At 49.5% G+C, this 13,699-nt stretch overlaps 3 protein-coding genes across 3 annotated transcripts; 1 reads left to right on the forward strand and 2 right to left on the reverse strand.

The window, feature by feature from the left end:
- Positions 1 to 384: 384 nt before the first annotated feature.
- On the forward strand, positions 385 to 1,763 carry N7489_007878 (uncharacterized protein; the record flags this gene model as incomplete). The annotated part of the gene is made up of 4 exons (XM_056713628.1): positions 385 to 470; positions 534 to 701; positions 752 to 1,206; positions 1,264 to 1,763. The coding sequence occupies 4 exons, from the start codon at positions 385 to 387 to the stop codon at positions 1,761 to 1,763; spliced, it is 1,209 nt and encodes a 402-aa protein (XP_056567343.1).
- Positions 1,764 to 3,816: 2,053 nt separating this feature from the next.
- On the reverse strand, positions 3,817 to 4,215 carry N7489_007879 (uncharacterized protein; the record flags this gene model as incomplete). Its single annotated transcript, XM_056713629.1, has 2 exons — positions 3,817 to 4,005; positions 4,063 to 4,215. 2 exons carry the CDS (start codon positions 4,213 to 4,215, stop codon positions 3,817 to 3,819), a joined length of 342 nt encoding a protein of 113 aa, XP_056567344.1.
- Positions 4,216 to 4,877: 662 nt separating this feature from the next.
- N7489_007880 (putative polyketide synthase) lies at positions 4,878 to 12,626 on the reverse strand (the record flags this gene model as incomplete). The annotated part of the gene is made up of 5 exons (XM_056713630.1): positions 4,878 to 5,137; positions 5,194 to 8,172; positions 8,223 to 11,201; positions 11,276 to 11,926; positions 11,990 to 12,626. The coding sequence occupies 5 exons, from the start codon at positions 12,624 to 12,626 to the stop codon at positions 4,878 to 4,880; spliced, it is 7,506 nt and encodes a 2,501-aa protein (XP_056567345.1).
- Between the last annotated feature and the right edge of the window lie 1,073 nt (positions 12,627 to 13,699).

Raw genomic sequence — 13,699 nt, forward strand, 5'->3', positions numbered from 1 at the left:
TTCATATACAACTAACATGGCTTTGGTTGTCGGAAAATCAACCATGTCTCCCATATTTCCGAGAGATACTAGATTAATGAAGTGTGAAGAGTTTCTTTCGAACTTAGGTTAGATATTAGTTATCTGCCCTCTTATTGATTTCCGAGATCTGGCGGTCCTCTACGACTGACGTCATGTCATCTCCCTGACATCAATATCTGATTTCACAATTGCATCAGATGGAATACAACGGAGTACGAAGCAATTTCGTTGAGTAAAACTTGATTGTCTTTAACATTCAACAGAAAAGTAGCGTTAGTGATATCGTTAATAATCTAATGATATAATTTAACCACACGATTTAACGATATTGTTCGGCTCATTGAGCTCATTCCCACTATCGTCATGCCAGCCACAATCAGAGCAAAGTTCCTGCCTTTTGGAGCTCGCAGACCTACCTTCATCCGGTCTCTACGTGTCGAGCAGCGTGGGTTTGCGCAAGCCGCAAACCCCGGGAGCATACCTGCAGTCAGAACTCGATCGCTGTAAATTAGGGACAACGTTGAAGCTAACTTGGGCTGGGGCCAGGAAAATGATACGCCTTTCACAATACCAATTGCGGAAGAGAGCTTTCGAACATACAATTTCGATCCGCCGCCATATTCTGTCGAGACAACGAAAAACCAACTCAAGCAGCTTTATCGTGACATGACAACAATAAGGTTCGTACTGGGGTAGAGCCTGCTCACTTACGTATGCTGATATGTCTTAGGCGCATGGAGCTAGCTGCCGATCAATTGTACAAAGAGAGAAAGATCCGTGGCTTCTGTCACCTGTCGACTGGACAAGAGGCAGTTGCAGTCGGGATCGAGCACGCAATTAGCAAAGAAGACAAACTTATCACTGCATACCGCTCTCACGGGTTCACGTATATGCGCGGCGGTACGATCAGATCAATCATCGGCGAACTGCTCGGTCGCCGGGATGGGATAGCGCATGGGAAAGGTGGATCGATGCACATGTACTCCAAAAGCTTCTTTGGCGGAAATGGCATCGTAGGTGCGAATGTGCCACTGGGGGCTGGCATAGCGTTTGCCCAGCAGTATGACGAGACAGGCAATGTCACAATTAATCTGTATGGAGATGGAGCTGCGAACCAAGGACAGGTTCACGAATCTTTCAATATGGCGAAGTTGTGGAATCTGCCTGTCATGTTCGGCTGCGAGAGTAAGTCTGTGCTATTTTTCCTAGCTGATTTCATCCCTCTGACTGCAAGGCGAATAGACAACAAGTATGGAATGGGGACGTCTGCCGAAAGAGCTTCTGCCATGACGGAGTACTATAAACGGGGTCATTACATCCCTGGTCTTCGGGTAGATGGGATGGACGTTCTAGCCGTAATGGCTGCAGTCAAACATGGGCGTGATTTCGTCAAAAGGGGCAATGGCCCCCTCGTCTATGAGTATGTCACTTATCGATTCGCCGGTCACTCTATGTCCGACCCTGGAATTGCCTACCGTACTCGAGAGGAAATGCGAAAAAATCGTGCAAATGATCCACTTACATACTTGAAGACGAGGTTGGTGGACTGGGGCATAATGACGGAAGATGAAGCCAAGGCTATGGAAAAGGAAGTGAAAACGACCATCAAAGACGAAGTCGAACATGCCCAGCAGATGCCCGCTCCGGAGGCAAGTCTCGATATTTTGTTCGAAGACATCTATGTACCCGGCAGTGAACCTGCGCAGAGGCGAGGTAGGACAGTTGATGAGACTTGGTATTAGGGATGAACTATAGACCCAGGATCAGTCCAAAATAGGGCCCTCCAATCAAACAAAGGATACACAATGCGCACCGATTTGTCGGTTACCGCAAGATGAAATAGCCGCAATCGTAATTGTTTAGATGCAGTGTCTCGAAATATGGGGCTATATAACCAAGTGTGAAGTGGCCCCAACCTATTATAACGAGAGCTCTTAAGGGAATAGTATGGGCCCTACCTTGTATAATAACGATTCATGATTGATTAATTCATTCCAAGGTTAGTTAGTTCATGGGATTACAGCAACAGGCCAAGGGTGTTGACCCCTACATTTAGTTCGTAAGAATAGATATGAACAATCTGTTTCATGATTCAAGTTAAAGATCGCCAATTTTCTCAATAATAGCTAGGGTTGTGTTATAGATATCTCCTTCAACATGGGCCATAATTGCTGTTCCCTGCAAATGTAACGTGGATGTAAATGTACCTTCCTCCCCGGAGTAAACGAATGGTTCGCCACTAAGAAGCGAGGTAGACTTCCTTCCAATAATCTTCTCTCTATAGGAATTCTCATTAATAGAGTATTCAGCTGAAAACTCAGTTGACGTAGGGTCGAGTTCGCCCTTAATCTGCGAAGAATCAGCAAACATATATGTACCATCAGATCAAGCAAAGAACGAATATACTCTAAGAGGACCCCAAGCCCAATTATAATCTAATTGTTATTTTTAGTAGAGCTATAGGAGACAATTGCTGTAAGCACTTACTCCGACTTGACATTATAAAGCTTGATATAGGATACGGTAGCTTTTCGGAGACAAAGGTTTCTTTTGAAGAGAAAAGAAAAAGTGATTTATCTAGTAGACAAAGTTGGTTTCTTACGAAGATGACCTTCAGTAACTATATGCGGTCGATCTAGGTGATTGATAACTAATGCTTTACATTATTATGACGTGTTCCGGTCTATGGAGTTTCTATCAACTTGGCACGACTCCCGAGGGTCAACGTTGGAAATCCGGTTAATTACTAACCGGCTACGAAGACCCATAGTGCTCAGGGTTCAAAACCCCCTTCCTAGGGGAGTTTATGCCTGAATGCCTTATTTTACAACGGCAGAAAAATTAAAATACCTGAATTACTATAACACTTCCCTTAGTAATCGAAGTACCTTCCAAGGTTAATTCTTCACAATCATGAAAATGAAGCCTTTGTCCTCCATACAAATGCATGCATCTCGATTTTTTAGGGTGGTTTACCAGCTTCTCTCTATGTATGAAAATGAAGCCTTTTTATCCCATACAAATGCATGCATCCCCGATTTTGAATATGGTTTAGAAGCCTCCAGTATGATAATGAAGCCTTTGTCCTCTATACAAATATATGCATCTCCATTTTCAAGGTGGTTTACCAGCCTCATGGATGAAAATGAAGCCATTTACTCCCATACGAATGCATGCATCTCCAAATTTTAAGAGGAAAAGTTTTATCTTCATACATGGGGGCATGTAAACTAACTAGTCCAGCAATTGGGGATGCATGCATTTGTATGGGAGAAAAGTTGACCGCGGGAGGTTACGATACGCTGTATAGAGCGGTGTAGAGAGCGGTCCTAATTCAGGCATTCAGGCATCAAGATTCCCTACTAAAAGGGGTTTTGAACCCTGAGCACTATGGGTCTTCGTAGGACGAGTGACTCACCTCGTTATCCAATTGGATTCCCTCTTGCGACTGGCTTTATCTTCTCGTCTATATTTGTTCAACTTGGTATGCTTTGGTGGGGAAGACAAAACACGCAACTGGTTAGGTACGGATACGACGCGTCCAATGCTTCGACCAGGCTGGACGAAGAGAGCTCTGGGCCCACTTAAGAAGTAAGTGGTACAGCACAGTCAGCACAGTGATTCAAACCGTATTTGGAAATATCGAGACCCGGGGTTTTCTTCGCAGGCAATATAGTTACTAGTTATATAGAGAGAACGATGAAACAGCCGTAGCTTATACAGGGCTTGGTAGAATTGAAGTCTGCTCTGGGGAATACAAAGCTATTCGAGCATAGCAGTGAACTGGTAAAGCCGTCAATGATGAGTAAATCCAGGAGCATAGCGACAAATGGCTTCTTGTATGGTTAGATCGGGTCCTAAAACCCACTCGTATTTGAAAGCCCGGGCGCGGTTCTGCTGGTGGTCGAAGCTGTTGCCATCTGTGTCCTCGGGCTTATCCATCCTAGTCGGATCCTGTTTAACCCTCTTGCTTTCAGGTTCCACCTATCCAAACATGGTTAGCCATATTCCATTCGAACCAGCAACAATAGTATCACGCACCTGCTTGTCTTCTTTCCCGATTACATCGCAGATCTGAGGGTCTGTAGACTGACACACCCAGCAGGAATCTCCAGCGAGCCGTTTGATCTCAGCTTTTGTGGCGGTCGAAAAGAGGTCAGATTTCGGACAAGACTCAGTTGATGCCAACGACATGGCAGAGGAAGATTTTGTGTGCCTAGATGCAAGATACCTAGTGGTATGAGGGCGTCGTGATGGCGTCGTGAGGACGAACTGAGCTCAGATGACTGTCTCACCTCGCTGAGGTTCTCGGAGAGAAGCAAAACTGGTGAAACGCCCAGAGGAACGCCTTGGTGCCAGAGGGGCCCACTCCCACCCGAATTGGCTCTTGACCCAGCGCCCAAGGCCCCGGGCAACACGGCCAGATTGCTGGACGGTGTTAACAGTGGCCTGAGCTTCGGTGGCCAGGGGGTGAGACGAAGAAGGGGGAGGGGAGAGCGCGCGGGCAGTCGATACCCCCGTTTATTACGCACTCACCCTACTCACCCGAGTCGCGCGATGCTAAAGCGGCCCTCGATTCATTCTCACCTGGCGGCAACCAAGCCCTAACTGACCTCTATCGTACGACAAGGTTGGATATGAAATTATGTGGCATATGTATGTTGTGACAGCTAATTTCTTATCAAATATCTATGAAAGAAATACATATAAGGAAAGACATAAGAGTATTTATAGAAAAGCCACTAAAAAGACCACTAAAAAGACCACTATAAAGTCTACCAAAAATGCTGTATAAAGAGGCTAACTATTCATATATACTACATACATGTTTGTATCTAATGTAGGCGGTATCCCGACTAGGCCGGTTGTCCGTCGGCCTTGACCTTAGGAAGCAGCTCCGGTCCCATGAGTCCTAGCGTATCCTCCACAAGGTCAACAACACACGCACCACTCAGAATACGCAGAACGGAGATATCGACGTTCAATTGCTTTATAAACCAAGATCGCGCCTCGACCGCAACAAGAGAATCCACTCCGAGCTTAACAATAGCGACATTGTCGTCCATATCACCTGGATTGAGTTGCAACAGAACAACCAAGCGGGCAGAGAAGCATTCTATATGCATTCAAGTTAGATGTAGGAAGGTGAAGGAGGGTCGCTTGATCGCATACCTTGGATGATTTTCCTGGCCTGTGCTTTGCTTGTCGCCTCGGCCAGCTGCACCTTGACAGGCACTATGGATCGTTTTGCACCACCACTGGTCTCCATCTCTTCTTCTTCAACCTTCCATAAGTGGCAGAACTTGGGGTTTGATCGCCAGAGCACTCGATCATCGATCTCTGGGTTGATCGCCCGGAGGCCAGTAATAATGTCTGGCTTGCGCCCCGAGTGAGGAGGACTAGCTAGCACAGCTTCCCCAAAGAGCTGATGGAAGTCCGCGACCGAGAGAGGGTAGGCTCCCAATGCGTTCAAAGCTCCAGATTTGAGCTGGCCAGTGCGCGTGATGTATCCGGCTCCAATAATGGCGCCAATATGCATGACTGACCCGGCCAGGCCTTGAGCTCTTCTCTGACCCACCAAGGAGGCCATATAGCCATTGGCCGCAGCGTAGTTGCTCTGTCCACTGCTACCAACCACCAAGCTAAGCGATGAAAACAAAATAAAGAAGTGGAGTGGATGATTGTCGCCAAACACCTCGTGAAGGTACCGACTACCGTCCACCTTGGGCTTCATTACGGTCAGTAGATCGTCAAGCTCCATGTTCGACAACATGATATCTTGCATGACCATGGCCGCATTTGCCACACCTGCAATGGGTGGGAAGGACTGACAGATCTCCTCGTAGACGGCCCGTACTGATGCCTTGTTTGTGACATCCGTTGCACAGACCTTGATGGTTGCACCTGCAGCCTTCATGATATCAAGCCATTTCTGCCCAACTTTGGGATTCCGACTGGTCAAAACAAGATGTCTGGCTCCGTTCTGGACGAACCATTCGCACAGCGACTGTCCGAGATCTCCGGTCAGCCCAACAAGGAGATACGTCTTGTCTGCGGGGAACGAGATTCCATGGTCCACAGGTGAAACATCGACGGGGACAGTATCATCAGCACCCCAGTCGACGATTGTAAATGCTTCTTTGTCTTCCGGGCTAAGATGGGGAACTTGTCTGGCGGTGCGCGTGAGCCTGTCCACGTGAGGTCCGGAAAGTGCTTGATACGCGTCAGGTGGTACCCCTGTAAGCAGATCGTGCAGTGACGCACCCTGAAGACAGGGCCTAGAGAAGGAGGTCTGTGACAACAAGGTAGTTGCAGTGTGAACTTGGCAGAAGTTCGGAAGAGCGGAGGTCAAACGCTTATGCAAGTTATCCTGAGTGGGTCCCGAGGAGGATAGATTCAGGAATGCTGATATGTTAGAGGGTATTTTGGCCCTCAGCACATTCTTGAATTCCAGAGGGTGAATGAAAATGGACAGGGCATCTTCGTTCAACCGCAGGTCATCGGTGACGGTGAATACGCATATGCCCTCCTTATCGGCGCGAGACCGTAAGATCTCGAGAAGCTCTGTTTCAACTCCCAGAGTCAATATTGTTTCACCTTTGGTGGCGGTCGAGAGGACGGTGTGGGCAATTAGCTCCCAGACTAGTCGAAGCAGTAGGGATTTTTCTTGTCCAGATACCACCGTGACGGAGACAACGTACTCCTGTGGAACAACAACAAGCGACGAATTTGACGTTGAAAGAGCAAAGACAGTCTCATTGGTATCCATACACCTGCCGATGATAGGGAAGAGATACTGCCCACCCACTAGCCTGAGCGCCGAGAGACAAGAGTACAACACGCATATAGATACAGAGTGCTCTGACGACGAATTAATGCTGGAGGAACCTTCCGTGACAAGTCTGAAACCTCCGGATGACGACTCCGAGTAAGCGATAGAGACCATGTCGGTGGTCGGTGAAACCTCATACGATATCTGTCGTTGCTTGGAGTTATATCGGCTGTTCTGGGCTTCCTGTTGGTATATGCGTGGAACCAACAAACGACCGTCTTTGCTCGTACAGAATTCAGGCTCAGTTGTCCACAGGATCTGGTCAAGAGTGCCTTCGCGTTCCCAAATTTGAGTGACACGGAGACGCAAGAGCATTTCAGACAGACGCCGACCGTCCAGCGCCTCTGTAGCAGAGCCATCTTCGACGTCGAGGAACTGCAGTCGAAGTTCCTTTCGCTCATTGCTGGCAGATCGGCCTAGCCCAACCATCATATTGTTGTAGGGTTCTGTGCTCTTGCAGCCACGGGTGACCCAGAGCAAATTGCGATAATTTGCGAAGAGTGTCTTCACGGCCTCTAGTCGACTGGCAGACATCTCCTTGAAAATGGAGAACTCCAATTCAGTCAGGACAAGGATTGTGGTCGGTAGGTTATTATCTCCGAAGAGGTCATTCACTTCCTCCAGTGTCTCGATGGTTGTTATCGTGCGGAAACGCTGGCCAACCATGCACTGGACATCTGTCGACAGTCTGGCAGTCTCAAGCGTTGTTCCGCCTACAATGAGAAGATCTTCCATTTCAGCATCCAGTGTAGTCCTCGAAAAAAGGGGCTGTCGAAGGAAGGCAACACGGTCATCAACTGCCTGCGTGACTGAAACTGAGAATGGATTGGCAAGTCCATCCTGGGACATGGCGACCGTGTCAAGTCCCGAATACCCTGTTTTTTGCAGCAAAGAATGCCACTGGGCCGTTGATAATGTTGGTGCCCACTTCTTGTTTTCTTCCTGGCTATGCCACCAGCTAGGGAGACCGCCCATCAGGAACCTGATTCGGCTGGGCTCCTGGTCTGTCAGTTCAAGGAGCACCAAGTACCCACCTGGCTTCAGCAGGGAACGGACACTTTGTAGGGCTTTCCCAATGTCCTTGGCAGCGTGAATGACGTTCAAAGCGAAGACAGCGTCATACGAGTGCTCCTCGTACCCCTGGCTGTTTGCTTCTTTCTCCATATCGAAGGGTTTGAAGAACATTTTGTTAGTATAACCGCTGAACATCTCCTGGGCCTTTTCGGAGAAAGCTTTTGAGGTATCAGTGTATGTGTAGGATTTGAAGGCAAAACCAAGATGGTCGAGGATCATCTTAGTTGTCCCTCCAGTGCCGGCCCCTGATGTTTATTGTTAGACGATGATAATACTTAAGACGGGCGGAACTGACCGATGTCAATAATATCCATCTGAGGATACCGATGGGAGATTTGCTTGATAAGGCGAGCAGCCCAGGTGTTGGCCACGGAGAACCCAAGTCCTTCGGCGTACAATTTGTCCAGCATATCGTCCTTGATGAGATGCTCTATGGGGTTTGACTCTCCTCTAACGATAGATGGATAAGCTTGTCCCATGAATTTGATGAGTTGTAGGTCAATATCGTCGGGGTATCTGTCAAATATCCGTTGTATCTCTTCCTTCGTGTCGTTTGCCCAGTCGGCCTCGCAATGTCGTCGCTTGCCACTGGCCACCTCCGAAACCAGGTGACTAGCCCATGCAAGTAGTTGTTGGTAATACAAAGCGGCGTTGCACTCTTGCAGAGCCGATACCTCAGACCTGAGATTCTTCAAGTAGAAGTGGGCCGCTCGTTCACACGCGCGGGCACGATCCATTTCGTCGGCCGTGGCGCGAGAGTCTATCATGACGGAACTCGCATAAGGGTCTGCTGGTGCCCAAACCTCTTCAGAGAAAATGTTGCGGTCGTCCGCTTCAGTCGCCTTTGTGAAGGGTACCGTTGAGACAGACTCAATTTGGACAAAAGCGTCCCCTGCATCGGTGTATATGGTAACGTTTCCGGCCTCTGAAAAATTGGGAACACTCCCATAAAACGACAATATTTCAGACTGGTGGCAATGGTATGGATTGATTCTGACGGTGCGAATGCCAGTCGGTACTTGTAGACTCCAGAGACTTCCATCGCCGGGGTGGCTAGCGGCCGCAGACAAGGCCTGAAATGCGACGTCTAAAAATGCAGGATGCACGATCGAGTTCTCGGGCGATATTTGAGGCTGAAAACAACCATACGAGTGGCCCATCTTGCGCTCCAGTCGGGAAATAGACCGGAACGCCCCAGTATATCCGTACCCTAGCTCATAGAGTGTGCTGTAGAATTCATCGACGTCGACAGAAACCATATTTGGCAGGGCATCATCAAGAGCGCGGCCGGGAAGCACGCTGGCCTCTGATAGTCCTAAGAGCAATGAAACAGATCCACTAGCAATCCGACTCAATTTATCTGTCTCCTCGTTCGTCGGGGATTGCACTGTCCAGTTTGCACTGAAGATTTGATCGCCTGAACCGCTGTGTGTCAGTGTCCGTTCAATATCCGACAAGGTTAAAACCACCTCAGCGCCCGTAGTCTCATCGCTGAACGAGATGGCCCGATGAATGGCCAAGTCGCAGACTTCGATAAGCCGTACCTGCTCGGCTTGCGCCTTCAATAATGCCGCCTCGCACGCCATCACCACATATGCCGCACCGGGAAGCACCGCCCGACCCTGTAGACGGTGGTCGGAGAGCCATGGAATCTCCTTGGGAATAAGGAAATTTCGCCATGCTACCTCCGTATCCGTGGCATCGCCGTATGGAACACCGAGTAGACTATGCACTGGCCCAGGTCGGTTGCGTCCTGCCCTTTCCTTACGACACTCGAACCAATATGATCGTTCATGGTCCCATGGATAGGTTGGTATATCCCGTACAAAAGATACCTTGCTTGCGTTGGAGAAGAACGTCCGGTCATAGCCGGCGAAGTCGACTGTACCAGTCCCACAGTAAGTCCACAACATCCCCAAGGCCTCCGCAAACACGGTAAGGTCGTTCTTCCTCCGCGAAAGAACTCCGCCGTATGGCAGTTCGGCCTCACTTAGGTCCTGCATTGTTTGCAGAACGGGCGATTGAAGGGCTGGGTGTGGGCCGACTTCGAGCCCTAGATCAAATCCCCCTACTCGCGTGGTGAGCGCAGCCTCCAGTGCTCCAGCAAATAGAACGGGTTGGGTCATATTAGCGACCCAGTATTCGCCGGAGATCCCAGCCCAAGCTTCTGACATTGCTTCGCCCGGATAGACGCTGGAAAACCAAACGGGCGAAGAACCTTCGGGCGACAATGGGCGAATATCGCACGATCGCAATGCGTCTAGGTAGGGTTGTGCGCAGGGTAGCATATGATGCGAGTGATATCCCATATCGACCTTCAGCACCCGGGCAAACTTGTTATGCTCATCCAAATGTAGCCTCGCCTCGTTAATGGCATCATCGTCCCCGGAGATAGTTACGCTTGTCGAAGAGTTACACGCAGCCACCAAAATACGCCCATGGAAACCGGGATCTTCGCATAGTTCACGGGCTTCATCTGGTGATAGCCCAACTGCCATAGTTGCTCCCCGTTGTCCCTCTTTTCCACCTGCGAGCTTCGTATAAACACCGCGATAGTAAGCGATACGGATGGCATCAGATGCTGTGACGAGGCCGGCCGCGTATGCAGCGCCAATTTCACCGGACGAGTGTCCCACGACGGTATGAAAGCGAATACCAGCACTCTGTAACATGTCGACAAGCAAGATTTGGACGGCGGTGCAAAGGGGCTGGGAGATAGCAGGTTCCCCAATGCGGCTGTTCTCCGGCGATTTCACGAGCTCTTCTTCAACTGTCCATGATGGACGGTCATTCTCTCGTGGAAGGGTTGCCAATGAATTATCCAGGGATTGCACTATCTCACGAGCTCTGGGGGAGGCTCGGAGCAGCTCCTGGCCCATACCCGCCCACTGTGCGCCTTGTCCTGTGAAAACACCGAGGATTCGTCCATCACGTTTGAGAGATGGCTTGACACCGACCGGGTTTTCCGTTGTTGACAGCTTGATGCTCAGCTTAGATAGAAGGTCGTCAGTACTGAGTGCCGTGATTGCTGTTCGCACGCTGAAGATTGACCGTTTGTATTGCAGAGTGGAGGCGAGACTGCGCAGGTCTACATCGGTACCAGACTTCAGATACTCGGAAAAGTTCTGCAGTATTGACACGAGGGTCCGCTCCGATTGAGCTGAGAAGACAAATGGCGTCGTCACTGTTGACGTTTGCTCGCCAGGCTCCGCGTGGACTCCTCTCATGTCTTCATAACTTTCCAAGATAGCGTGTCCGTTTGCACCGCCAAAGCCTATCATGGTGTAGTGGTTAGCAGTCGTCTCAAAAGTTTTGGGGACCTATTGCTGTGCAGTGCCTGGTACTAACCAAAACTATTAACACTTACCCGTCTTGGTACACTCTTGTCGAGGACGGGCCATGGCGTCAGGGCTGTAGCTAGGCGAAGATGCTTTGCGTAAGGTGCTACCGCGGGGCTCAGGTGATCAAACAGCATGTTTGGCGGAATATAGCCGTGTTTAATCGCTAGAGCCGCTTTGAGCAAGCCCGCAAGACCAGCAGTACCCTCGGTGTGGCCGATGACAGTCTTGATAGATCCAATATGGATAGCATCATCCTCGCCAAGGCCCTCCTCCCGTCCCCCAAAAAAGGCATTATGCACCGCCTCAGCCTCCCTAGGATCCCCGGCCTTTGTCCCAGTCCCATGAGCTTCAAAATATTGAGGTCTATCCTCTCGCCTAGAGACATCCAGTCCGGCCCGCTGGTATGTCTTTCGAATTAGGTCCGCCTGGGCTGCGCTGCTGGGCATGGTGATACCGCGCGTGCGGCCGTCCTGGTTGATGCCGGTTTCGCGGACAATACAGTCAATTGGATCGCCGTCTGCTATCGCCGCGCTTAACGTTTTTAGCACAATGGCGCCAACACCTTCGCCTCGGGCGTATCCATTTGCACTCGCATCCCACATCTTCGCACGGCCGTCGGGACAAATCATTTTCAGGTGACTGAGAATGAGATAGTTCGCTAAAAGCCAGAATTAGCTAGAACCCACCAGACTTGAGACGTTAGGAAACGGAGGGGTCATACGGGGTGAGATAATCAAACTTGCACCACAAGCGACAGCCACCGATGACTCTCCACTTCGGAGCGACTGCACAGCGAGATGAAGAGCCACCATGCTAGAGGAGCAAGCAGTGTCAATAGTCACAGACGGCCCGTGCCAGTCAAAAAAGTAGGAGATGCGGTTTGAATGAATGCTGCGTGAGAGACCGGTGCCCGCATACTTCGGTATGCAGTCGATATCACCCTGCACCACATCAGTATAGTCGCAGCTCATCAGCCCTACATACACGGCTGTTGAGGAACCCTGGAGGCTTTCCAGCGTCACACCAGCAGACTCCAGTCCCTCATAGACGGTCTCCAGGAGCAATCGTTGCTGCGGGTCAATCGCCTCTGCCTCTGCTGGCTGGATGTTGAAGAATTGGGGGTCAAATTTGCGGATATCTTCCTCCAAGAAGTGGCTATACTTGGTTATGTTGCTACCATGATGTGGTCCATTTGCGTAGTGGTAGCCTTCCCAGTTGAATCGGTCTTTGGGGATCTCAGTCAGACAGTCCCGGGGATCTCGCAGCAGCTCCCAGAGACGAGAGGCACTACTCGCATTTCCTGGGAACCGACAGCCGCTGCCAATAATAGCGATAGGTTCATTCGGACAGGGTGCCATATTATCTATGCTTGATTATTGGAAAATAATGATTCATAAAGTACGAAGAAGAACACCAAGAGCCATGTGGGTATGTATATATATAGCTGGTGTGGTTTTTTTAGGGGTTTCTCTTCGGTGTCGAATCTACATAATCTGCACCACGACGTGTGGCATAATCCCCTGTGCTTCATTGACTCCCATGTGTACCCCGCCACGTGGACCGACAACCGTCTCGTTCGTCGGTGGTCAGCGCTAAATAATCGTGATGCTTTGTCGGATCACGCGTTTTGTATCGTATTAAAAAATATATTCAGCAATTGGCCAATCTTCTGCAGTCTTCCCTCCGCAGGAGGGTGGAGAGGAAAGATTGGAGATGGCCCTGGCCGGGTCCACACTCGTGGTAGGACCCCCGGGGCGGGCCGGGCATGCCCCGGTCTATTAGTTTATACTCCGTACAGCAGGTCTAAATACTTTGTATGTATCATGAATCATTGTTCAAGGTGGAAAGCCTACACAGATAGGCACTCGCAGTCTCAATAGCTTTATACTATGTTCACAAAAGCTGCCAGGTCCATGAGTTCCCTAACCATAACCAAGACTAAGCCAAGCCTCACTAAGAGATTTGCCCAGAGAATCGAACGCCTAGCTCCACGGGGCCTATGCGCTGGGCTGTCCTTCGTCCAGTCGATGAGCGCATCTGTTAGCCAAAGGGTGGGGCTAAGATTGACCTGCCACTTCGTTCCTCCATCGGGCGCGTAATAAGTGATCATCACTTGGGATATTTTTGGGAAGATGATTATGTTATATCAACATTCTCAGGAATAAACAGGTGCGGCTGATAGTCAATACTATATATATACATGTAGCTAATACATGTATGTACGTAGCTGCATGTACGTATTGTTGCAGCATCAGATTTACATGAAGTGTTTTTGGTGGTAGCATTTAATGTTCTTACCCTATGTCGTTCATTGCGTTAGACGTATTATATTATAGATATTATTCCCGCCTTATTAGTGCTATAGCTCCAATGACAAGGAGGATTAGTTCTCATCTGCATGGGTGTCACATACCGCGGCTAGGACTACCTA

This window comes from Penicillium chrysogenum, assembly GCF_028827035.1.
Source record: "Penicillium chrysogenum strain IBT 35668 chromosome Unknown utg000004l_segment0_segment0, whole genome shotgun sequence".
NCBI lineage: Eukaryota > Fungi > Ascomycota > Eurotiomycetes > Eurotiales > Aspergillaceae > Penicillium > Penicillium chrysogenum.